Genomic DNA, 26216 nt, shown 5'->3' on the forward strand with positions numbered 1-26216 from the left:
CTGCTCAGAGTTTTTCCTTGCAAAGTCCCCAAATGTTTAACAAGCAGGATACGAACCGCTGTTTGCTGGGAGGAGCCTACTTCTGTCTGAAACGTGGTGCTTCCAAACACAGAATGGTTTGGATTCGAAGGGACCTTTAAAGGCCATCAAGACCAAACCCCTTGCAAAGAGCAGTGACATTTTCAAATAGATCAGCGTGCTCTGAGCCTTGTCCAACCTGTCTGTGAATGTTCCCAGGGACGGGGTATCCACTTCTCTGGGCAACCTCTACCAGTGTTTCACCACTGTCATAACAAAAAATTTCTTCCTAATATCTAGTCTGAATTTGTTCTAGCGGTTTTAAATCATTACCCCTTGTCTGGGTAAAAAAGTCTGTCCCCAAATTTAAGCACCCTTTAAGCGCTGAAGCTCAGAGATGCTTTGGCAGGCAAGGGGCCCTTTACCCAGTAACACCTCCGAGGGGGAGAGGGGAGCTTGGTGACCAACTTATACCCCTTTGGGAAAGTGTAAAGGATGTCGGAAATGGGCAGGAAAAAGCGTTTAGGGCAGGAATAACACCTCACCGACAAGGACCCGCACCTCCGGCACCCCGCCAAGCGGGCTCCACCCCGCCAAGCCGGGGCCGGGCCGGAGGCAGCGCCCGGGCGGGGACGAGCCGGCCCCGGCGGGCGGGAGGAAGAGGAGGGGTTTCACCTGCCCAGCCCGGCCCGGCCCGGCCCTCCAGGTGCGAGGTGGAGCAGGAAGCGGCGGCGGCGGCGGAGGGGACCCGCGCCCGCCTCGGCGCCGGGCCCATGCGGGGAGATGGCGGTGGGCCGGGCGCTGGCCGCGCTCCTGGCCGCGCTCCTGACCGCCTCGGCGCAGCTGCTCCCGAAGGAAGGTAGGGACAGGGACAAGGACAGAGACAGGGATAGGGACGGGCCGGCTCCCCCCAGCCTCGGTTCGGCTGCCCCTACCTCCGGCTCGATCCCCCATCAGCCCCAGGCGGGCCCCAGCTGCCCATGCCCTGCCCGCCGCCCCTCAGGGCTGCCCATCCCCTGCCCGCCGCCCCTCAGGGCTGCCCATGCCCTGCCCGCCGCCCCTCAGGGCTGCCCGCGCCCTGCCCGCCGCCCCTCAGGGCTGCCCATGCCCTGCCCGCCGCCCCTCAGGGCTGCCCGCGCCCTGCCCGCCGCCCCTCAGGGCTGCCCGCGCCGGCGGGAGCCGCCCGGGGCGCGGCTGAGCCCGCACTCGCTTGAGCTGGCGGCACCGCCAGTGACTCTGCTTTATCCCCGTGTGCTGCTGCTGATTTAATAACTATTACTTATTTAAAAGGGGCGGGGGTGGTGGGAGAATGGCATTCGTAATGGTTGTGCGGTGGGACGTTTCGGCGCTTCTAGTCAGAACGCATCCTTTTCTTTCTCTTTGAAAATACTAACCGGAAAAATGGTTTGATCTTTACGTCCTCACATGCTGGAGTATTGATTATGCAAGTAACTTCCCAAAGTTCTTTTTCCCGGACGCCGGAGGAGCAGCTGAATTCTCTGTAAAGAGCTCCTTGGACTGTATTCTGTGTGGGACCGTGCTGTTGCCCGAGTTTTTCAGCAGAGAATATTATTTATATAGAGCAATGGGTGGACCGTAGATACAGGAAAATGGAATGGCTTATCTGGCCAGCTGAGCCAGATGGTCTAATGCTCAGCACCAGCTCTGAATCTCTTGAAATTCCTGGATGCTTGTTGAAATCCCACGTATCTAACCCTATATGCAACCCTAAAAGAATTCCAGTTATGAACACAGGGATAGTGTGTGGTGTTTTCCTCAATTTCCAAAGCTGCTTGATTGCAAAAAAATGCTCATCCTCAAGTCTAAACAGTCTCTTTAACTGCTATCAGTAGTCCTTTTAAAGGCTCTTGAAGTCCTTATGTACAAAATAACTGGTGAATTATTTGAAGTGACTGTAAATTACCTAAAGAGTCTGATGTGAAATTGATGCCTTTTTAATATTTATATTACCTTTAACCGCACTGGTTCTGCTGAAGTGGAGTTCAGGCCATTGCTATCATAAACAATACACACAAAACGTTTCCTTTGAAATTGGGCAGCCCTGAGGTTCAAATTTCAAGCTGTGTAGTCTTTTAAATAAAATATTTGTATTTAATGTATTGCCTCTGAGTTGAGTGAATAACAGCAATTTGCCTCTCTAAGCCTCTTCAAAGTTAAAAGAAAGGATATAATGCTGTTTAATAATTGTGTTTTGTTTTCAAAGGAAACAAATATTTAAAACTCTAGATGGATCAGTACTAGAAGCAGAGGAGGTAGACTGTCCAAGGATCTTAGCTTAATCTAGAGAAACGTGGGAGAAAGAGCTCCCCAACCTCTGGCCTCGCTCTTTATCAAATCCTGAAGTTGTTCTTCAGAGCAAAGTTAGTAACAGTGAAATCTCACGAAACACCACTGACAGACCCAGTGGTTTGTTGCCACTGATGGTGGCCCCTCTTCCTACCTCCTTCAGTCCCTTGCTTTCCAGCTGCAGGCTTCTGCCCGCTGGTCTGTCTCCTGCACAAGCACCACCACTTCTGTGTGCCAGGAGTCATCCTCTGTCATCCTCTCAAACTCTCTAACACGGTGCCTTCCTCCTCTTTGAGACGCCCCAGTCCCACAAAAGAAGAGGTGACTGGGTCTCTGCTACCCTGGCAGCATGGGTTGGCAGACTGAAGGTTGTGATGGTGAGCGGGACATGAGGCAAAGGAGAATGGTGCCTTCCCAGGTGTGTTGGCACGTGAGATCTCGTGTGCCCTTATTTCCAGTGGGAGCTGCTGTTATTGCACAACTCAATCTTCTGGAACGTTTCCCTGAGCAAAGGTTTGTCCCGAAAGCCCAAGACAGCTCAGATTAAGATTTTCCTCTGCACACCTATGTAGTTTGTAATTTTCAAGGAGTTCCTGTTGCGCTGGTGCTGACGTTGGTACTGGCTCTGCTGTTGCTGTGTTTTGGTTGCCTCCCTTTCCTTGGTTGCAGCTTTCTCCCTTTCAGCAAGGCTGGGTTTAGGCTGGGTGTGCACATGGGGTATGTATGAGGCACACGTGGCTCTTTGTGGGGAGTGGCGATGCTCTGCTGGGACAGCTACAGATTTTGGTGTGCCTGTCTCTAAAGCTGTCTCTTGTCATCCTTTCTGAAGTTCTTTGTCCTCTCACCCCCCTGCTCCACCATTTCCCAGCAGTGTTCCTGTAGGAAGGTGTAGGTCCAGCATGGCTGGTCATGTTGTCCTCAGAGGAACTTGAGCGTTTTCTTGAAATGCAGCTTTATGCCTAAAGTTACTTATCACATGAAAGATTGGTTCCAACTTATCGCTGGAAAACTACAGAAAGAACTATTTGTTCTGCTGGCTCTGCATGGACATGGGAGTGTGAATGGAGTATTGCCTATCTGACCTTTGAAAATATGTTTTCCAACTAAAAATGAGTTTCTTTGAGGCACTAATAATGAACTTAATCAGACATCTATGCTGTCTATGAAACATAAATGTTTCAGGTTTAGAGTATCCTTATGATTGTGATAAAATCTGCGTATGTATTCTGGGCTTTGTCTTTAAAATGTCATTGTTATAATATGTGAATTTAGAGATAGTGCCATGTTGATTCTTGTTTTACCTTCCAGTTATCTTTTTCTTGGCAACTGAGTGATTTGACTCACACGTCAGTCCTAACATGTAAAGCTGCTTCATTTAATGAAACAAAAACCCCCAAGCTGTTAGCAGGGTCATTCTTCTGCTCTGACAGAATATAAGTAATAGCCCTGTTAGTTCTCCTCTGAAAGTCAGTGGAAACTGGATTATTTCCATTCTGAATCATCCATTCTGAATGAATTTGTTCATTCAATTGAGACCTCTCCATTTAAGACTACAACCAACGAACATGTGTTGCAAGTTTTTTGGGGTTTTTTGTTTGCCTCATGCCATTATCAGTCTAGAGTGCTAACTTTTTACTCTCTAGCAACTAATGTGTTTATAGTAAATTTTTTGTGTCTCAACTGTGTCTCAGTTCTGGTACTACTACCTTAAATTCTCCACCAGATAATACCCTTTTAAATTTTTTTTATTTTTTATTTTATTTCTTTTTTTTTCTTTTCACAATTCCAGAACTTTGAGATGTTTATTTTTAAGAGGTGAGCCTTGCCTGTGCGTGTTTTTCATTAGTCTGTAAGTCTGATGGGAAGTGAGTGTGTGAGGTGGTGGAATGTGTGAAAAGATTTGAGGACTGATAGACTGAGCTGAATTGATTGTCCATAGCAGCACAAATAACCACCAATTTGAGTGCCACCCCACTAGAGATCCTCAGTAAGGTTGTTGTCTCTGGAGCTGTGTGAATGAAGTTTCTCCAAGAGCTGTACTCTTGGTCCTGGGCTTACTCATACACAAAACTGGGAGCAGCAACACATAGCAGTCACTTGGCTACAAAGTGGCCCAGGAGAGAAGAAAAGGGATGTGATGAGCCAGCTCCTGGGCCAGGCTCCTTAGGTGGCTGGCATCTTTTTCATGCCTGGGGTTGTCATTTGATGTGGTGGCTCATCAGCCAAAAAATAATTAGGGGAAAGCATGCTGAAAATGATTATTTCTTGGCACTGATTCAAGGCAAAGGACTAGTCAAGGGAAAAACAAGGTGAGAGGATTGAAGGCTGGTGAATCTCATATCCAGAGTACCACCATGGGCCTGTGACATGAAGTAATTTGTTAACTAAGAAGTAGTCCTCCTCTCATTTTTATTACAATTCTGTGTGTTGTCCTTCTATACTGCAATGAGAATTTCTAGAGAGAAATCAGGGCTTGCTCAATGAAATAAGGGAAGAACCTTTCCCCAGCATGATATCAGATATCATTTGGGTCAGTTGTGCTCAGGCTTGTTAATTGCTTATATGAATTATCTTATCTACAAATAAGGTTGGAATAGAAAAAAAAAAAGTAGGAGAAAAAGTACTGAAAAATAATATGACTTCTTGAAATATGTAATAGCAGCAGCAGTGTTTTCACAAATGAATGTTGCTTGGGTTCAGTTTATTAATGTAGCCCTTATCACCCAGCCTAATTGATATTTATGCCGGCATATGTTAAATGCAAAGCTTTGTGATCCATAGCTGCCAAATCCTCAGTCTTAGGCAGAGGCTGAATAACTTTGCACTTAGTGCATTCCAGAAGTTTTTCAAATTGGAAACAGCGTGAGGAACCATCCTGTGCTGAGAGCAAAGTCAAGATACTTTTGGTTTTACCTGTGTTGACTAAAGCTATGGGTGACAGGGGCATGGCATGTTTGCAGATTAGTGTAGGTGGTGGCTGAATAGCTCCTTTCTTCACCAGTTTCTCTGTATTCTCATTTGGCCCCATTCTCATTTGCTTTTTGTAATTTCTGATGGCATACCACGACCTTCTTCAGGTCCTGGGCAGGAGAGCAATGAATGTGTGTGGAGATGTACCCCTCCTTGTTGTGGCTGGGGTGGGATCAGCGGTGGTGCTGGTTATTCCTGGGGCTGTGGGGGAAGCTGGGTGCTGCTCACCACTGCCACGAGTGGAATGTGCCTCTGAGCTGAGCTGGCCAGTAGTTCTCTTACAGCAGTAAAGTACTCCTACTCTCTTCTGGGTGCTCCCTGAAGCTCTCCCTTTGGATATTTTCTGGTCTTGGTGTCCTTGCAAAAGCTCTTAGAAAGACTCAGCTGCAGCAAGGCATGTATTAGCTAGAGGATATGGGGAAAATAGCCTTGGATGCAAGTTTTGATCTAAATGAACTCTTTTTTTGGACTACTCTTGTAAGCTTCTGTTAAAATATTTTTTAAAATCTGCACCTTTAATAATTTCTGTAATTTATAAACCATTGCCCAACTGGGGAAAGACTAAAGATACCACTTTAACAAAGCACTTCAACAGTTTCTTGGACAGCATCCAACTCATTGATGCTGCTCAGGTGTCTCCATCAAACCTTGGCTCTGGAGAGGACAACCCACCCACTGCAGCAGGGGTTGGCTTTTTGGAACCAAACCATTAACCAGTTCCTGAAGAGCAGTTGCTGACTTTTGGTGCTTTCTTAGTAGGATTCATCCAATAGAGCCGGGTCACCATCCCTTGATTTGTAAACTTCTCAAATCTCTTGCAGATGTTACCATACAGTTGCTTCTTGCATCACATCTGCTTGTGCCACCAGGGTGTGAAGGAAAGGACGTGGGCTGGGCTGCACTTATAAATTATTGGCTGCTGGCTTTTATGTCAGAGCAACATCTTGAGTTTCTGTATTGGCTGCTGAGGTGAGGGTTTGCTGCCTGCAGCTGAGCCTGCCTGGTGTGGATAGTATTGATGGAACATCCTGGAAGACTTTCAGGAAGACCTTCAGCTGAAGAATTGTGCCATAGTGTCTAGTAGAAATGCATTTCAAGTATGTATCTTGACAAGTAAGATCTGGTCTGCTTATGAGTGCCTGAGCTGCCATTGCTGTGAAAAAAGTGATTTTTTTATTTTTTTATTTTAAATCTGTCTCCTGTACAGGTGGCCTCTGCCTGTTCTATTGGACACCTTTTAACAAACATCCACTAGGGTGCCATGGGGCAGCCTGCTTTGAGCTGTGCCTTTGGATTTCTTGGGGGATAGAGTGTGGTTAAGTGATGTCAGATCAAACTCTCATTTTGGAAGGTAGGATAATGCTGGCATTTTGGACTTGGCCCTGGATTTTTTGAGTACCTGGCTGTGAGACAGAGAGAGCAAGCTTTGAGGAGTGGAAAAAGATGATCTGGAGCTCCTCAGAAGTGAGAAACTAAGAGCTGATGGCAGGATGTTTGGCATGGGAGGGATCCCTGATTGCGAAATGTGCTTTTACACCTTTGTGAACCAGAGCCAAGACTGAAGAGCTGCTCAGACACGCTCTGAGATGTTGTCCTCTTGCTGGCTTATATCAAGGTAGGGATAAAAACTATGCAAACAAACACCCCTTTGATCAAGGGAGGCTCCTGCAGGGACCTGTGTGGTGTCAACGTTCCTCGAGCCAGTGTGACATTTTCTCCTCAAGCTGTGCAAACCCATGTGTTAAACGTTTTATAGATTGTATGCTGGTGGTCAGCTCATAGATAGTGTTTGCTGACATCTCACCTCTACAGAAGGAACAGCACTTCATATCTGTAAAATAATAGGAAAAGGCAGCTGAGAGTCAACAGTGTCTCTTTCCCACTTGCAGTGAAAAAAGCTGCTTTTAAAAATCTACATGAGTTATGTGAGTGTTTTAATTATCTTCCAAAAAGGTTCTAGAGAAAGCAATATAAGTACAGAAATGTATAGTTGTTGGGGGTTTTTGTCAGTTATTCTCAATCTGGAGGTATTTTATTCATGTTAGGCATTACAAATTAACATCTTTTGAGTGAGCAACCTTATTGGTCTGGGGTGATAACAGATCTCTGGTGAGCTGTGCTGAAATGGCTTGTAACATCACTATTCCAGAAGTGTCTACCCTTCCTTCCTGATGAGGAGGAAAATTCATGACATCTCACCTTCTTTGCATCCCCATCCTGGCTATCAGTTCAAACAATCAGTGAAGATCAGGGTGCTGTTCTGTGATGGCTGAGGAATGGGTATTCTCCCCCAGGTTCCCCCTCCTGAGGTGTGGTTTCCATGGCATAGTAGCAGTTGGCAGCATCTGTCTCTTAAGAGTTTACAAGCTTTGCTGATTTTATCACTGTAATTTTCTGGGTGATTCCCTGAAAGTAATCCTTTCACAAAATGTGGACCTCACATCCCAGACAAGTGTGGTGGTGGAAGACAGGTCCAAATAGGGGAGGTAATCATGTAATGTAGAGGGTAGTTTACAATTAAATTAGGAAGGGTTGGCTCTACATTGTGATAGTACTTGTGATCTCTCTTTGGCTGCTCACAGCACTGTTCAGGAGGTGAGAGGAGTCCAAACAGTGTATGGGTCCCTGACTAACTTTGCTAAGGGCTTGAACACTGTGAAGGCAGTCATCTGGATTACATTACAGGTGAGACTGGAGGGGTGGATGATACTTGGGCAGTTGGGTGCTGCAGTTCAACTGGAGCGCTGGACTCAGGTTGTCAAAGATGTTAATAAGACAGGTGCAAAACAACTGAGTTGGCAAAACAGGGAGATGTTTACTCTTTCAAATATTCCTCGATGTGTTTTGGCCAATTTGAGTGAACTATGGAGGGAATTGTGTTGGAGGTGATGCACTACCACACTGAATTGCTGTGTTATACCCCAGGCATCCCACCCTCTTGCCACGAATTTTGCAGCAGATTATGCATAGAGGAATAACCTCAGTGGGCTGTGAGTGTGCCTGCAGGTCAGCACCCCTGCAAGGGGTCAGAAGAGGCAGTGAGCCTTCAGGAAAGCCTGCCAAGCTGTAGAGGCAAAGAGCATCCCTGTGCTATCCTTGTCCCGAGCACTGTACACTGCAGGGAATGAGCCTGCTCTCTGGAGAGGCGTGTTGGTTGTGTGGGTTCAGATCCCCCTGGGGCAGAACAGGGGTTTAAGTACAGATATTTCATAATCAAGCAAGTTGCTGCTGCTCATCTTGCGCAGCAGCCCGGCTCCTCCAGCTCATGAATGGTGCCTGAGTCAGCCCCATCCAACGGGGTTTCGGTAAAAAAGGCTGTCATGGAACAAGCCCGTGATTTGACCGGAATGAGCAAACCAACAGCTTTTGTACATAGTTCTGGGATAAATGAACATCTGGGATTTCCTTGGATGTTTTGTTTTCTTGGTGTGTCTGGGGCTTTTTTGATTGCTTTAATCCATACAGTCAAGTCGTGTGGAACAATCCATAGATCCTTATGCGTAAATTACTGCAATAAAATGCAGCTGTCAAGCCAAAACTAGTTGGACTCTGTTCTAGCTCCTGCTTTGTGTAGCAAGGCACTTTACATAGCCATAAAAACTGCTGTTCTGCCAAGTCCTTTGCTTGTGTTTACGTACACATGCTCCGTGTGAGTGCTACTGCCCTGACTACTCGCCAGCTGCCTTCTACACTGCTCTCCCTCTTGTACAGGAAAAATGTTCTTTTGACATTTATATATACATGTTAAAATTACTATGAGATTGTCAGATGCAAACACAGTAAATAAATATAGGCTCAACATTCTGGAATTATTGAATTTGTTTTATACTATGCAGTTGGCTTCTAACCCCAGTGGGAGAGCTCTGAGCACTAACACAGAAGTTTGGAAATACCATACTGTTAAGGAAAAGCTGTGTTTGTGCAGAGAGGGACATTACTCTAGTGCTAGAGGGCTGCTGTGATGGGACAACTCTCATGAAGGCATGTTCTGAAATGAAGAGCAGTAGAAAAATCCAGTTGTGGAAGGGAGGGTGTAGGTTGAGATTAGGGCAGTTGATGAGATATCCAGGGGAGGCTGCAAAACTGTAATTGCTCACAGGAAAAAAGAATAGGGTGAGATCAGCTGTCTGCATCAGCTATGAACCAGCTCAGCACTGGAGGCTTTACCTCTAACATTTTCTACCTGAAAAATTTCATTGTTGTATAGACAGAGATGAGATCCAGCCTGGCAATGCTTCCTCATGTTGATTTGGATATCCTGTGTGTCATCCCTATGCAGCAGCAATAAGGCATGGAAATTGCTTCTTTTCAAGAAACGTGTCCAGTTACTGGTAATCTTAATAAAGAGGCATGCAGTGGGAGTCACAGACAAAGACAGATTAGTGTGAGTCACGAGGAGACTTACTTGTGTTTATAAAAACTCTCCAATAAAGGTGGTCTTTAAGTAGTCTCTTTATTGTACTGCTCATGTGTGGCTGTAGTTTGGGGAGTTTTAGCCATTTGTTCATTTATTTTTAGTGACTTTGGGATCACTGCATATATTTCCCACCTGATTCTTTTATTCTGCTTTTCCCATTAGATTTGAACATCCCTAGCAGCTGGCTGCTGTTGGCATTACAGCACCACACTCTGATTTCTTGGCCAAAATTATTATCTGTGGGTTTTCATCTGTGCAAGCTGTTTATGCACTGAAAGTGCATGTTCTCATGTGGGCTTCTAGCAGGCAACTTTTCTGGCCTAATTTGGTGTCTGCATCCTTCTTGCTTACTGCTGTGATGATACATTGATCATTGAAAACATTTCTGTGATTTTGGGCAGGTCCTGTTTAGGAAAGCTGAGGAATGGAATAAGTCTATGCTTTCCTAAACAATATTTAGCTGACGAATGATTATATGGTCATGAAGTCATCAAGAGGAGGGGGAAAGAGGAGAAAAAAAGCCCAGGCAGCAGAATTTGGGTCTTTCAAGGGCTGGGGCAGGAGATACTTTGTTTTGACCCTTGTAGGAATGCTTTGCACATTTCAAAATGTGGAAAATTTCTGTTTTTCGGTTTTTACTCAGTGTGTGTATTTGTTTGATTTAAAACTAGTCACATGCTTAAGGCTATGCTTAAACTTAATCCTCATGACTAAAAATTAGAGCCATGTGCCAGCATGTGGTGTAGGAGAGCTGGCTGTTGGTGGTCCTGGTATCTGTCCTGCCAGGTTGGGCATGTGGCTGTGCTGTCCCAGGGATGGGGACAGGAACAGTGATAACTGTTTGACCAGAGAGTTAGAAACAGACTTTTCAGTAATACTTATAAACTAACGAGTACTACAATTACCATATGCAAGAAAGAAATGTCTTTTGTCTGTAGTTATTAATTATTTGATTTGTGCTATTAACATTTCATATCTGGATGACTTAAACATCGGAAAAATTATGACCAACATGGTCAAAGGTATTTTGTGCACTAGGTGTTGTAAATAAAAACAAGAGAATCCAAAAACAATCCAGAGGTATGGGAAATAGAACTCGGGGCTAGATTGGAAATAGTTGTTTCATTTTTTCTTCTGGAGACTGCTTCCTCCTGGAGAATGAGGAAGAGTAGCGCTGACTGCTTGCTTGGCTTTATTCTCTTCCCCACCCCATGGACATTGCCCCTGCGATTGTCCCCTGTGTGCTTGGAAGGTCATTGTACAGGCAGTTCCCAGGCTACACCATCATCTTTTTTACTTCCTCAGGAAAATCCATATTGAAAACCTCTGCAAAAGCATTTCTAAGGCAGAAACACAGATGTAAGGTGTGCGAGCCATTGGAAGAGGTAGGAGAATTCTCAGGTCAGAGAGCTGTCCTGTCACTTAAAAGCTGTAGGAAAGTTACTCAGTGACCAGGTACTCACTGGTGGTATTCGAGGGTTGGTAAACTTGTGGTTAAAAATATCTGCTGCAGTTTGGCAAGCCTTGTGATGGTTGAGATTTTCATTTAAAACCTTTGATCCTGGAAGCAAATAAGTAAGGCAGTTTCAAGGACTTGTTAAGTCTTTTGACTCCAAGATTGTATAGAAAAGCTAGAAAGGCTCAAGAGCAGCAAAACTCAGATAAACACAATGATGGGCATGTCTTTGAGTACTCTATTCTGCCCTACTCCCCCCAGCAGTGGGATTTTTGATGCCTGGCACTGGCAAACCTGGAGCTGCAATGTTTCCAGTGGTGGGGACCAACCATGCTCACTGCTCAGTTCCCAGGGCTCTTGCAAAGCATTGCAGTGAAAGTCAGGCCCTGCAAAACCATGGGATTCCTTTAAAAATTAGGAGGTTTTTAAACGTCTTTTCAGTAGAACAGATGGATTTTGTATGAAATGGAGTCACTAATGCAATAAGCTGCTTTCAGCAGCTGTGATGACTGAAGTTTTGAGCTGGGTGGGTATGTTTGTTGAGGGTCTCTGGTGTGCTCATAGGCCATTAGAGGGTCCTGCCAGTCAAGGGTTCCCAAGGTGTGTTCAGCCCTGGTTCCCACAACCCCACCAGGTGAGCCCCTGCATGTCTGGCCTCTGACCAGCATCCTTATCACCCCTGCACCAGCAGCAGCTGGTGTGGACCAAACTGGAGCTCGAGGGATGCTGAGCAGTTGGACAGAGCCCGGGGCATTGTGCAGGTGTGTGTGAGCCAGCTGTTCTCCTACACCTTCCTGGCTGCTGCCTGGTAATTGGAATGGCTTCAGGGACTCCCTCAGGGTGCTGCTCTGCTGGGTTTGCCAGCTTGTAAATATTTTTGCATTGAGGTTAATGAACATGAGGATTCCCAACCTGGCATATGACAGCTTTGTCATGCAGCCCTGTGTGATGTCCCACTCAAGGCAGAGATGTTTTTGAACAGAACTTGGGGTACCTTTATTTCTGGATCTCTTATTATCTTACTATTTTTTATATGCATGATTATTTTCTCTTATGCACTAAAAGCACAAGTGCTATAAACCCTGTGATTCTATCTTCCATACACTTAAATAAGAAATGGAGAATAATGAAAACAAGTAGCAGAAAACTTACTGTCTGTCCTGTCCTCAAATTTTCACCTGGGGCTGGGGTATGGTTGACTTAACTGCAAACTCAACTCATTTCAGCTAGGGCTGGCCTCATTATTTGCTAAGCATGCAACTGAAGTTTAATAATAGTCATCTTGAATGTCTAGTCAGTACTCTCTGGTGCCTTATATTGTGTGTATATTTTTAGAAGACAATCAGGTTTGAGTCATTTTTTTTTGATAAACTGCTACTCATAAAATAAAAGATTATTCAACAAGCAGTTTATTCAGTGCCTCCAGTATTTCCTGTGAGAGCTGCTCCTGCATCTGGCGGTACTTGAAGATAGGTTGAAATCTGTGAAGTGTTTCCCAAAAGCTGTGAATCAGTGATGGTTGTGTCAGAGATGGAGAGGAGGTATCCAAGCACATGCAGTATGTTTTAGGCCACAGATGCCTTCTGTGCTGGTGGGGGGCACTGCACAGGCATCCTGTGCAAACAAAGCACCTTCAGGGAATGAGTTGTGAACGGTGGAGAGGGTAGGAGAGGGATGTGACTGCACCTAAAAATATCTGTTGGTACGTGCTTCTGGTATTGCTGGAATAGCTCATCTGGCCTGCAGTAATTGTAGAGGTATACCCAGAAAGTCATCTGTTACCATTGTCTGTGGTTAAAGTTGAAGCTAGTTTTTTTGTTTGGCTGCTGAATAAACTTCCTGAATTGAGTCATGACTTGATGGGTGCCTGCAGAAATGAAGCGGGCTGTGTGATAACAAATTGAAAACAAAAATCAGGGGAACAAAAATTTGACAGGAATAGCTGAGCTACTTTTTAAATGTGAAATAAATGACACTGGTGAGGGTAAACTGGAGCAGAACTGATTCTGCACAAATTCCTTGTATACCTCTCCTGGGCACATGTAGCAAGCATATTTTTATGTTGTTTGTGCTGGAAGGGGGGAGGCATTTTCTATTGGTACAACACCAGAGGCTCCTGAGAATGTGGATGCTAATATACCTTTGGACACTGTGGGGCTGTGTGCAGAGCCTGGTATTGTTCATATGTGTAATAACAAAACACCTCTGTTCTATGTGTTTTTTCCTTAGCTTCATTTACAATCTCTCTTCACAAAGAGGACAATACCACAGTTACGATTAAACTGGGACCCAGTCTTTCACCAAGCTGTCGAATCCGCATGAAATATGTCATCATGTCTGAACTCAAGATAAAACCTGGGGATAATGTGACTTTTACCTTCACCTGTAGTACTCCAGAGAAGTATTTCATCATGGAAATTAAGAAAAATATTGGTAAGATACAAATTTTTAATTTTTCCGCAGTGGTAATTTTCCTCCAGTAAAACCATGTGCATTTTTTTTTTTTCTGCTGCTGTATTAAGGTAATTAAGGTGCCATAATCTTAGGTAAGAAGAAATCTTTGAGCACTGATAAATAACCTTGAATGACTGCTGCTGCTATGCAGGCTGAAGTCTGTGTTGCAGCTGGCAGAATTAATGTCGACTTGGCTGTGTTGGAAACAGCTAGGAGGCAGTTTGCTGCATCAATTCCTTGCTGCCTTTCCTTTTCCCACAGTTCATAAATCCATCAAAGAATCTTTTTGTTCCTGTCAAAAGCCTCTGAACACTTATAATAATATATATTTGATGAACAGCTTGGTTGTGTCTATAAGGACAACAGAAACACTGAAGACCTGCACATGTTTCTTTATCTTTAATGAATGTTATTCAAGTCAAGAAACTGTAAATTCAGAAGTGTAACTAAAGCTTCTTCAGCTTTGAATGTTATCCCTGTTGTGTGTACTCTTTAATGGCATGAACACGTGCTACTTCTCAGCTAGATCCCAAACTTCATTGGGTATTCAGTCTTTAGTAACATCTTCATTATTTTTGGGGTGATGTTCAAGAATAATTATCTTCATCTTTTGGAATTTTATTCATAGTATTCATGCAGATAGTAACACTTACTGTATCTCATATATTTGCAAGGCACACTTGTGATATTTCTTCTTTTAAGTTGAAGCCTAGACATGGATTAAAGTATACTTATTTTGAGTGTCAATCAGTTGTTTGGATTTTTCAAATAAAAGTTTTCTGAGTTCCCCTCAGAATCCTGCAGTGGCAGTTGTTGTTCATCTGGGCACCAATGGAACAAAAATAGTTCATGTCAAGCAGTAAAAAAATTTAAGATGAATGATTTGCCAGGAACTCTCTGGGTGACATGGGATAAAATAGATTCTCTAGATCTGTGATTTCCAGCTCTCTTGACACTGCATTTCTCCCTTTTGTCCATTCAGACACTTCCCCATTCACTAAATACCTTCTAAATTCTTCAGCAAACAAGGTGGAATACTAGGGACAATGAATCCCTTCTGTTAGTCAGCCTGACTAAAGCAGGTTTATCCTGTCTGTTCTATGGGCTGGGAGTCCTGTTTGGAGACAACCTGTGAGCAGGTTACAGGAGTGTCTTTTAGTGCAATGCAACCTAAAAAAGGTGGTAATAGCAAGGAAGGGGAAATATCATACTCCCCATTTAAAGGAATGCTTTCCAGAGTGTATCACAGCTCTTCTCTCTCTGCATTTAGACTGTGTGTCAGGCCCATGCCCCTACGGAGATGTTCATCTTTACCCACCGGGGTTACCTCGCCTTAACAGGACTTACATCTGGGACGTGCAGGCAAGTACAAAAGCTGGACTTGAACTAAAATTTTCTACCCCATGGCTAAGACAGATTGAACCAGGAGAGATGTGCCCAGACTCCATTAGCTACAACATCAACAGCAGTATTGATAAGGCCACGGTCAACATTGGCACCTTCTGCAGGAATGGCTCCGTGTCTCGCATCAAGCTGCTGGGAGGAGTTGTCATGTCCCTGCACCTCCCATGGCACTCGCCCCTCATCACCTCAGGCTTCAACATAGCCAACAGGGCTTCCATAAAACGTGAGTACAGAGTAGTGCAACTGCCTCCTGCAGATTGCAGCAGAATCTGTTTCAACCTTTCTTCAAGGCTAACCTTCCAGTTTTGGTGCTGCTATCCCTAACTCCCTTCCACTTCATCTTTTCTGGAAACTAATTTTGTATGATTTTTTGTTTGGTTAGATGGTGCTCTTCTGGAGTCAAAGTATCCTAGTTTGGTTGACTGTTAGTTATGGAAACTGTTCTGTTGCTGGTTCTGGTGTGCATTAATAATTCTAAATCTCTTTAAACTTCCTATAGCCTAAACATACCTGTTTTCTTGTTTTTATGCATTCTGCTAGGTGAGATTAGGTAGCATAATTAGAATGAGCCAGAGAGTATTTTGCTGGTTGCAGTGTGTAGCTTGGCTTGTTTATTTTTAAAAAAAGTTTCTTTAACTTCTGGAGCCTCAAACCAATGCCTCTCTTCAGGAGCGGAGTATGGGAAAAGATGAAGCAATGCCTGGAACACTCAGGAGGCTGCATAAATACCTTTATCTGTTTCAACCTGCACAGTAACACAAACTGTTGTGTGATAATCTTCCTGAAATTCCTGGAATATTATACAGCAATCAGTGGGTTACTTTGTGATCTCATGACAAATCTTGCTCTGTACTTGAATTCTAGTGTTGTTGCTATCACTTATAAAAGAAACCTGGTCCAGGTTCGAGTGTCTAGAGCATGAGTGGTTTGTAATTCCTGGCACTTCTCACAGCTGCACATCATCACTGGAGTCCTAGAGTGGGACCATAATCTCTGTGTACCAGCTTCACACTGCCAAGAGTCATCCAAGGATAAAGTGTCTTACACAGCCTGCAGAGCTTACATTTGTGCTTTATTATACCTATTTGAGGCTCTTTGCTGGTGTGCCTTTGTTAAATTTAGGAGGCTTTTGTGAAGAGAGCTACATGCTGCTATAAAAGCTTGCATTTTTTTCTTTCCCAAAACCCAGTGAAGCAGAAGCAGTTATCAGGTTGCGTGTTTGCTCTTGCAAAGCCAAATGTAGAAGCAGGAATTAAGATCTTGCCTTTGCCAATAATAAAGGCCTGTCTGTCCATGTGCTTGAAACTGCTAAACTGAAAATGCAGTATTAATACATTCCTTATCTTTTCTGTAATTGAAGACTTAAGAACCAACTCAAGTATATGTTTTAGTCTGAGAATTTTGTAATAGCCTAACCTGTAGTTGGAGTGGGTGATCTCACTGTCAAAATAAAGCCTCTGCTTCTGGGGCGCTAGAAGTGTGTCTTCAGTAACTGGAACTTGTTTTATATGTTGTGATTCCTTCCCTGTTTCAGGGTTATGCATCATTGAATCCATTTTGAAGGGGGAGTCTTCAATCACCCTGATGTCCCCTAACTACCCGCTGGGCTTTCCAGAAGACGAGCTCATGACGTGGCAGTTTGTGATTCCTCCCAGCCTGAGAGCAAGCGTGTTCTTCCACAACTACAGCCTGTCCAACTGTGAAAGGAAGGAGGAGAGGGTGGAGTACTACATCCCCGGCTCCCCCAGCAACCCGGAGGTGTTCAAGCTGAGCGACAGCCAGCCTGCCAATATTGCTGGCAGTTTCAACATGTCCCTGCAGGGCTGTGATCAGGATGCCCAGAACCCGGGCGTTCTTCGCCTGCTCTTTCAAGTCGTTATTCAGCACCCACAGGTCGATGAGAGTAAGTACCTGCCTGCCCCTTTTGTTGCTTTTGCTTATACATGTCTGGACTGAGCACTGCAAGGAAGAGAAATACGCTTTTTTTGTTATTTTTCTTGAACTTTGGTCCCTCTATGAGTTTAAGAAGGTTGCCAAGCAACGCTGAAGTGTGTTTTCCTGCCCGGGGTACCACTGGCCACCAGTACAGCAAGACGAGCAGCAATGCTGAAATTTGCAATTTGCAATGGAGTATTTAGTGCTGCTGTATTTTTTACACCGTAACTTATAAATGGAGACTCCTTTCCCTTTCCAGCACCTGAATCATATAATTGAAAAATGCCTTTAACAGTTTTGCTTTCAGACATGATCTCTACGTTTTAAAGATCATTCTTAAAGTGCAAACCCAGTTTTTTGTTCCCTACATGAGCAGTTGTGCTTAACAAGGTGAAACCCACTGTCATGGTAGGTAGCAAGATCTGTGGCATTAACTGGTAAAATGAGAGATGTAAAATTTTCTCTGTATGGCTAATGGCATCAATATGCATCTTCCCTTCCTTTTTTCCTTTTGAGTTTTATTTTGCTTCCTCTAAAGGACGTTGAACATCAACAAGTGTGAAGAAGTCACATTAAACACAAATGTTGTCAGCAAGATATTCCACTAATAATATCCCCCACATATTTTGATGGTCTTTACATCTCTTTCTCTATATTGAGGAAATAATTTTTTTGTTGTTTTCTAGCCCCAAATTCAGATTTGTTTAGCGCAATGACTTGTGATACCAGAGCATTTCTCTAAAAACAGAAGTAAAGGGCCTGTCTAGGTAATGAGCCATGGAGTTAGTGATTTAGCCTCTGACTTTGCAGCTCTGACCTCTGTTCAAGGTGGAAGTTAACCATCAAGGTACACTCACTGCAGGCGGAGGAACGTCCACATTTGACTGCCACTGTGTCAGGAGCTACTTAAAGGCTTTCTAAGTAATTTCAGAGAGAATAAGGTTTGAATGGTTTGTGCCCTGAAGTCACATGTCCAGAAAGGAGCTGTAGCATCTCACAGTTACAATTCTTTGTTCTTTGTCTGTCTAACCTGACTCAATTTTTGAACAGAAAATCCTCACAGAATTGTTGTTAATAAAATCACGTTTGCTTACATTTATTGTGTGTTGCATCTTGGAAGCTAGACAGAATGAAAACATTGTATTCAGTTAATCAGCTTTATCTCCCTTCTTCTTTGGAAAGGAAAAACAATTTTAATATATTTATGGCCAGTAGACAAGACAATAATCACATAAAAAATTAAAAACAGGTTGTCATTCCATGAATGAAATGCAAGTAATAAACCACTTGGATTTAAGAGACAACAGTGGTTTCTCTAGGGATTTTATAGGATTTCATGATTGATTTTGTAGTTATGTAAGTTCCATCAGAGATTCAAATCCAGCCCTCAGGTTGCCATCTGCAACACTGCTCTTATTAAAAATGCATTGGTATCTGCATATTCTCAAAGCTTCCCAAACATTTGGGTATTCCACAGCTGTCTGTGGTGCTTGTCATTAAGTAAGAAGAAAATATAGCCCTTTCCAGTCACAATAATTTAACTTTTCCTTTGTTTAGCTGCTGCAGGAATACACATTCTGAAAAATGACGACCTTGTTCTGGGAGTCCTAGGTTACGTGCTTGGTTATGCCAATGACTTGGATAACTCCATTTGACCACTTGCCTTTTTGTCTGCCTGATTTCCCGCACCGGAGAAAGCTATTTTAATCACCTTTTTTGTATGACTTTGAGATCCATAGCTAAAGCTAAAACCAGAAAATGAAGAGGAGTATGTGTGTGTATGTGTGTATACAGGTACACTATTTTCCCCTCCTGTCCTTGGTAGAATCATTGAATGGTTTGGGTTGGAAAGAACCTTAAAGATCATCCAGTTCCAAATGGATGTCCTGTCATGGGTAGGGACTTCCACCAGGCCAGTGGTCTTTGATGTCAGAGAGGCACCTTATTAACAGCACCAGGATGATGCATGGATCCAAAATCTATCTTTGCACATGACAGTCTTTATGAACTACGCTTGCATTTTTTTTCTCTTCCCATTTTCTCCTTCCAGGTGTTCCAAGTGCTCATATAATGGGGTGAGAAGAGGTGAAGGAAGTTCTGCTTCACATTGTGCTTCTTGCCTGTAAATGCTCTGGGGTGTTTTACATTGCAGATGTCACCCACTTGGTCGACCTGAGCAAGGAGAAGAACATGACTGTGAAAATACACTTGGAAGGATGGCCCAGCCAGAGCCCCTTCATGTCTGAACCCATATGCCTGATCTGCAAGGATCCTCGCACCTGTGACCGTGTCGTGACTTTAACCTCTGGTGCTGTCTATAGGATCTCCTTTCTGTGCAAGGACTTGTCCCGGCTGAGGATCACGGCTGAAAAAGGCATAGGTACAACAAAAGTAGTTTATTGCTACTTTTCATGTTATATTTCCTATTCCTTAGGAAATGCTTTTGCATGTTTTTCCCCAGGGGTCAGCCAAACCTGCTCCCTTGTTTTGGCTTTAAATGGGTTGAGGTTGTAAACCAGGTGTTGGCCAGCTGGGAGACGGGTGCAGTGGATCTGGAGGTGACCTATTCAGTACATCATTCTGCCTTTAAGAATAGAAACTGCATAGCTATTCCTAGAAGGGAAGAGATAGAAGTCACCTAAGTCACTGCAAATTATGGAATTATTTAGATTTTTCAGAGTATCCATACCTTGACTAGTCTGCAGCAGTGTCCCTGTCAGCAGGTCTGTCTTGAGTGAGGGCCTTTTAGTATGTTTCTATTTGTTTCTTTGGTGTCCTGCACCTGTTAAGGAAAGCTCTTGAAATATAAAACTCTTGAAATACACGTTTGGATAAAGGTTACTAAGAGAGGATATTTTCTTAGGTAGATGCTTATCTGGGTCTATAATGCAAACCTGATAGTAGTCTGTGTGTGTCCAGGTATTTCCTCTGCAAAAAATACCCAACTCCTGGGATTTTGTTTTTGCTTTTGCAGGCTGTATGGATATTCGTTGGTGTCAGAGGAAGATCTATTCCCTTTCAGTGCCCAAGGTTATTACCCGATTGCCAATCCGACTGCATATGTTCATTTGGAAGCTCTTGGCTACTGATCTGATCAATGTAGAAATTACATCTCCGTCCTTGAAACTTCAGCAGCACGTCCAAGGGCAGAGGTGCAACACAAGCTACAGTTACAGCATCGTTAGTGCCACCCCAGAGACGGAGCTGAATGTTGGTGTATTCTGTCCTGGTGGATCTATTGAAAAGATTCAGATGAGGAATAATATCACCATATCCTTAAAAACATTTGGTAAAGGATCCATCAATGAATCTGTCCCTCAGGATCTGAAAATGTCTTTTGTGCCACATATTAAAGGTAAGGTAGATTTTGTACTACTTTGTTGGACAGTGATAGATCTCTCAGTAGGCTTATTAAAGCCCATATGGATAAACAGAAATGAAGAGTTCAATCCTTTAGCAATGGCTCTAGGACTAGACTCTAGAATCAGCCTTTATCTGAACCAGTGATGTGGCTTATTTTGGGAAGAGAGAAGGAGCTTTGTATTCCAGGTAGTGGATAGTTGATTGTGGTAAATCCTGCAGGTATGTCTGTGTTCATTGTGATAATGCTGATGTGGGAAAGGACAGTAATTATCAAAACTTAAGGTTTTTTTTCTTCTTTCCCTTTGCTACAGATGAGTGCACATTCACTGTGAGTCCAAATCCAAAATCTAAAGTTTACTTGGAGACTCCCAACTGGCTTCATGGTTTACCTCCTTATGTTTCCATATCCTGGCTCATCATTGTGCCCAACAAGCAAACTGCCCGCCTGGGCTTCTCCAAGGACCGCATGGGCATTGCCTGTGAGACAGGCCGTGCCTTTGTCAACATAAAGGAAGAGGCTCTGGGAGCAGAGGAGATCGTGCGCCGCGAGGACGAGCTCCTGCCCCAGCCCCGAATTATGCACCACAACTTCTGGGTGAACGTCTCCAACTGTAAACCTGTGGATAAGACACAGCTGGTCTTGCAGTTCTGGGTGACTTTGGCTGACAAGCAGATAGGTGAGTCCTGTGAGGTTGTGGTGGTTTGTTTTCTGCTTGTTTCCTTGCTTTCCCTTGGGGTAACAGTAATGGATGACGGTCCTCCTTGGATGTAGGCAGTTTGTGAGATTCCTGCCTTTGGCAAAGTCTGTCCCTCAAAAACTTCTGAGTTTCAGCTGGGTATTTCTAGGAGCTGGGGAGAAAGGAGGGGTTTTAATGTGGTGTGGTTTTTTGGGGTGTGGGAAGTGTGGTTCTGGGTTTTCTTTCATTGACACAAGAAATTGCAAGGATCAGGGGTAGTAAGACTAGATTTCATTTAAAAAAAAAAAAATTAATTTAGCTTTTTTAATTGGAGGTAACAGGCAGAATGTATAATAAGATCAAGCGATGTTTTTCCCTTCCAGGGTCACAGACCTGGTGAACAGCTTGGGACTTGATTATGCAAACTTATTCATCAAAGTAGTCCTCACTTCATGTTAGCAGTTCAATTAGTCTCAGTGTTCACATGAGCAAGAAATCCTCCCTAGGACAGGTCTGACCATTTAATGGAGATTGGGCCCTGACTGCTAGCAGCAAATTCTGCATTCTTGTTCTCTTTCATCCCCCTGAAACATAAACAGTTTTTAAAAAACAGATGAGGGGAAATTTTTAGGGTAGGCTTTGCTTATGTAAATTTGCTTCACATTTGCAATTTCTAATTTTTTAATATTCTTTTACTTTTAAAAAAAAATCTATACTTCTTTTAAAACATGCAGCAATTTTCTTTGCTCATGTGTGGACTTTCCTAATCAATTTTATGACTCCTAGAAAACCCCAGGTCAGCACAACCTGTGTATTTCAGAGGAAAATATGGTTTTGAGGGGAAGCTGTGGAAATGCTGCTGTTTCTTCTTTTGAGTCCTTCTCTGTTTCTTTCTATGCTTTCATCTCTTCCTTGCCTGTTCAGTCAGAGATGTGTGAGGTGCTGTGGGTAAGTTTAGCAGCACATGAGCTGTATCAAAAACTCTTGGAGGTGGGTGGATTGGTTGGGTTTTTTGGTTGTGTTCCACTGTCAATAGCAGGAGTTTGTTATTTCTTGGCCTCCAGTCTCTTGGAAATGGCCTGTGGCAAGCATGGCTTAGGAACTGCTGCTCTGCCAGCAGGTGCTATGCTTAGAAGCTTTTGAAGGGGTTCAAACCCAGACGGATTTTAGGAGAAAGCTGAGTGTTCCTTCTTTTGCTCAGTATCTTTGTTCCTTGTCTGTTTGCAGACCTTGGAATCATACTTGCTGTGGTGGCCGGGGCTGGAGTTCTCACAGCCATTGGACTGACGGTGTACTGCGTTAAGAAGAAGTAAGTTCATAATTCAGCTTGTAACTTTGCAGTTCAAGAAGGCATTTTGGGAGAGCTGCTTGGCCTTCTGTTTCATGTGTTGATACCCTTTGAACCAGGGTCTAAGGCATGAGGAAGGCATGGTGGAAGTAGCGTGATCCTGGGAATGCTTCTTTACTCTAAATTGAGTAACTTCAAGAGCAGAGCAGCATTCCTGGAGTTACATTACTTCAACCTGCAGACCACTGCTTACCTTGGCCTTAAGTGCAGGCTTTTGGGTGTACTGTAAGTCAGATGTTGGTTGGACCTCCTCAGCAGTCCCTGCAACATGCAATCCCAATGAATGTGGCTGTTGTATGCATGACTCCGCTCGAGTCTTTGTTCAAACAAAGTGAACTCACGCAGACTAAGAGAGCTTTATTCATCTGCACAGCCTCCAGCAACTTCTGCAGTTTGCACATCAAGTGGGAGCAATTTTCTAGTGTGAGATGAGTCCTTGGGGAGGGAAGTGGGTTGTGCAAAGCTTACATGCATTGCATTACTCATAGGAGCAGAGTCTGAAGTCATTGAAAACCTGGGCTTTCTGATGCATGTATGCTCAGTGCTGTCAAGGTGGTTGGGTCCTGAGGCTGTAGAGCTGGAATGAATTTATGCAATATCGTGATTCGTGCACTTAGGAGCACATTTTCCTGCCACACAGGAAAGACTTTACAAATACAGACTTAAAAGTCTTCAGCCTTTGTTCTTTCCATTTTAGGGACAGTCACTCAGGGAAGCATATTCAAGAAAAAATCATTTGACTTTCATTTTGACCCATTATCTTGTCTTCAGTACCACAGCCTTGTTTTTGTGAGGACCTAATGGTCTCTGTGTCTTATTAATGCCAGTGGATGTTGTGGGACTCGGTACAGTGCACAGCCCAGTGCTCCCCGGTGCCTGGGAGACCACTGGAGTTAATCTTGCAAACTTCAGGGTCGGCAGAGCAGCAGTGGGTAACCCAAGAGTGTGAAGTTGTTTTCTGCTCTGTTAAAAAAGAATGTCCATTCTCAAGAGTAATTTCTCCCAAAATTGCAAGTAAAGCTTTTAATCTAGGTAGGTTGCCTGACACTCTGGTTGGAATGAGTGAACAGAAGCTGTTGTTATTGAGTTCCAACACACCAGATGTGTTGTTCTTGACCTGTTAACAATTTCATCTCTGTAACAGGAAGAAGAAAACCCAGAATCCCATGGTGGGAGTGTACAATGCTAATGTGAATACCCAGATGCCTGGAAAAAAAGGCTTTTTCAGAAAAGGGAGGCAAAACAATGAATCTCATGTCTATGCAGTTATTGATGATGCTGTGGTCTATGGACACTTGCTGAAGGAGTCCAATGGCTCAGTTGCTCCAGAAGTTGATGTGTACCGGCCTTTTGATGGACCCTTCTTGCCACCTTCTCCACCTCCATTCTCCTTCAGAAAAGACAGTAAACGCTCTTCTAACATCGAGGAGGAACGTCCGCCCCTGACGGACACAGGCCAAGACACTTACACATTTGCTCATCAGAAACCAGGGCAGTCAGAGGACAGTGGAGATGCAAATAAAAAGGGTAAAGGAGATACAAGTGTGCCCTTGCTGGAAAATAAGGAAATGGGTGGTTTAGTGGAGTAATTTTATGCCAGGTATAGCAGTTTCCTGTGGAAACACAGGTATAAGGACAGTGGCCTAGGAGAAAAACATACTGAAGACGAATGTTATTTTTAAATGTGTTTTTATGTTGTTTTGTTTCATGTGCATGTTTTCAGTTGTTTTTTGTCCTTTTTATTTTTTTTTTAACTTCAGCTATTGATAGCTTTCAGTTTTAAAGTGAACACCTAGCAAACTCAATACCAGTCAGGACTCTCCAGGACTGGTTGTGGAACAGGTGCCAAAGGTGGGCTTCTGCTTTGTACTATAAGGGCATCAGGAAAGTTAATTCCTAGCCACCAGCTTAAAACTGGCCACTGCTAGTGGGGAGAGTGTTCTGTCCAGTATTTCTTCCTCTCACAAGCCATTATTTGTCTGAGTGTTGGTTGATGACTCCTAGAAGAAGCAAACTGCATCACTATCTCAAGGCATCTTCAGGTTGCACATGTCCAGCTGATCTGCTAATATCTGACCAAAGGTGGGGCCACCGTCCTTTCCATCACTTGCAGCTTGAGAGTCCATCAGATTTAGCATGCCAGTGGCTATGTGAGTGTAGTGAAAGACCATGTACGCTGCCTGGAAGAGTTCTATGCCTGTATATCAGTGTGATCACTTGAGCTTGGGCTCTTCTCCTTCAGAAGATAAGTTATGGGTTTTCTCTGATTTTTTACTGATATTTTTATGCTTGGATTGTACCATGTGAGCTTACACCAAAGACTATTTTATTTGCTCTTTGACAAAAACAGTTTCAGAAGTCTAAACCATTGTGGTTCTGTTCAGGTGCCTGTGACATTCACATTTTACTAATACCTTGCACTTTTGGTTCAAATGAGAGTACGAATTCAGTAAAGAAATAATGATGTAGTCATTTAGCTGTTTACCAGTGCTTTTAACTTCACCTGTTACTAAGGTTTAAAATACAGGGTAAAGAAAATTTTTTACAGCATCTGGTGTCTCTGAAATGCAAATATTGAATCCATAAGAAAAGCCTATATGTTTTAATATTTTTTCCTGGTGTATCAGTCTGAATTTAGCAACCATGTTATGATGTTAGGGACAGTTCTTGACTTCTGGCAGAATTTAAAAATCAGTTGTCTGCCTGCCCCTGAAAGGTATCTCTTGAAATCAGGTCTCATTTTAAGTGCTGTAGTTAGCATGCTCCCCTCAGTTTCTGTGCCTGTGACAACACGAGGGTCAGATTCCTTGTGGGAATGAAGTTGCCTTTTATATACAAACATCTGTTGCATCTGTGCAGTTTACTGAGGGTGTTTGTAATTTTGTGTGCTGCACAAGCCTCAATGACTGGAGAATTTCTCTCCAAATACCTTACCATGACTGTTTCTGGCCTAGTGATACACAGAGATGACATGAAACTTTTAGACAAGTATTGCATGCAATGATGCTAAACATACATTTAAAATTAAAAAGCCTTTATTAGAAACTTTACTGTTTACATTTAGTAAAAATGTGGATTTCTTCCTGTGTTAACTATGAGCTAACATTGCTCATTGACTATTTGGTCAAGTGTGTGTATTTAACAGTGTGTTAATACTGGTTGGACCACTACACTATTCAGTATAAAGTCACACCTGACACAGTTTTCTGTAGCATATATCAAAACACGTGCCAGGTAAAAGTGCCTTTAATTGTTTCAGGTATCTTCCTGCTCATTTTTAACAATTTTAATACAGAAATGCGTATTTCTAGATCTCTGGCTACTCACTGGGATCACATATTTCAAAGTGTACTGAGTCACTTTGATGTAATTTGAGAAGATAAAAAGATTTCTGCAATATCCGTTTTTCTCAGGTAACTGAATTGCCAAAAACATTTTTTATCAGAGTAGTCCAGTTGTGCACTTGTCTGGTCAATGTTCCTCACTTCTGTTTTATTGAATAGTCTGTAAAAGAAAGTCATGGTTTTCTCATCCCTCTAGCTCAACTTCTGCAGTTCCTTAGATGAAATTTTTAGTTCATGTTCCTTGTAACCAACATGGAGGAAACATAGTGAAGATTGGGTTTTTGTTCACAACCTCTTGTTCATTGACAATATGATTCTTGTTGACTGATACTTTTTTGTGTTCTAACTCAGCTTTTCAAGTGGCAATATAAACCTTAGTTTACAGATGTCCCCAGTCTGAGGTTGACTTCCACTGTGCTTATTTGGTGTGTTCAGGCACAGATTTCAGTTTGCTTTACATTAAGAGAAAGTTGTGACTTAATTTTTTTTTTTTAATATAAATAAATAATAATGCTACTGCCAA

General features: G+C 43.3%; 1 protein-coding gene across 1 annotated transcript; it reads left to right on the forward strand.

Annotated features, from left to right (window-relative positions):
* The first annotated feature begins 688 nt into the window (after positions 1–688).
* CDCP1 (CUB domain containing protein 1) lies at positions 689–26216 on the forward strand. The gene is made up of 9 exons (XM_086848242.1): positions 689–877; positions 13398–13601; positions 14893–15249; positions 16561–16929; positions 19114–19341; positions 19936–20316; positions 20636–21001; positions 22229–22310; positions 23494–26216. The coding sequence occupies exons 1-9, from the start codon at positions 802–804 to the stop codon at positions 23936–23938; spliced, it is 2508 nt and encodes an 835-aa protein (XP_086704368.1). The 5' UTR covers positions 689–801; the 3' UTR covers positions 23939–26216.

The sequence above is a fragment of the Cyanistes caeruleus genome, chromosome 1 (genome assembly GCF_971803275.1).
Source record: "Cyanistes caeruleus chromosome 1, bCyaCae1.hap1.1, whole genome shotgun sequence".
Taxonomy (NCBI): Eukaryota; Metazoa; Chordata; class Aves; order Passeriformes; family Paridae; genus Cyanistes; species Cyanistes caeruleus.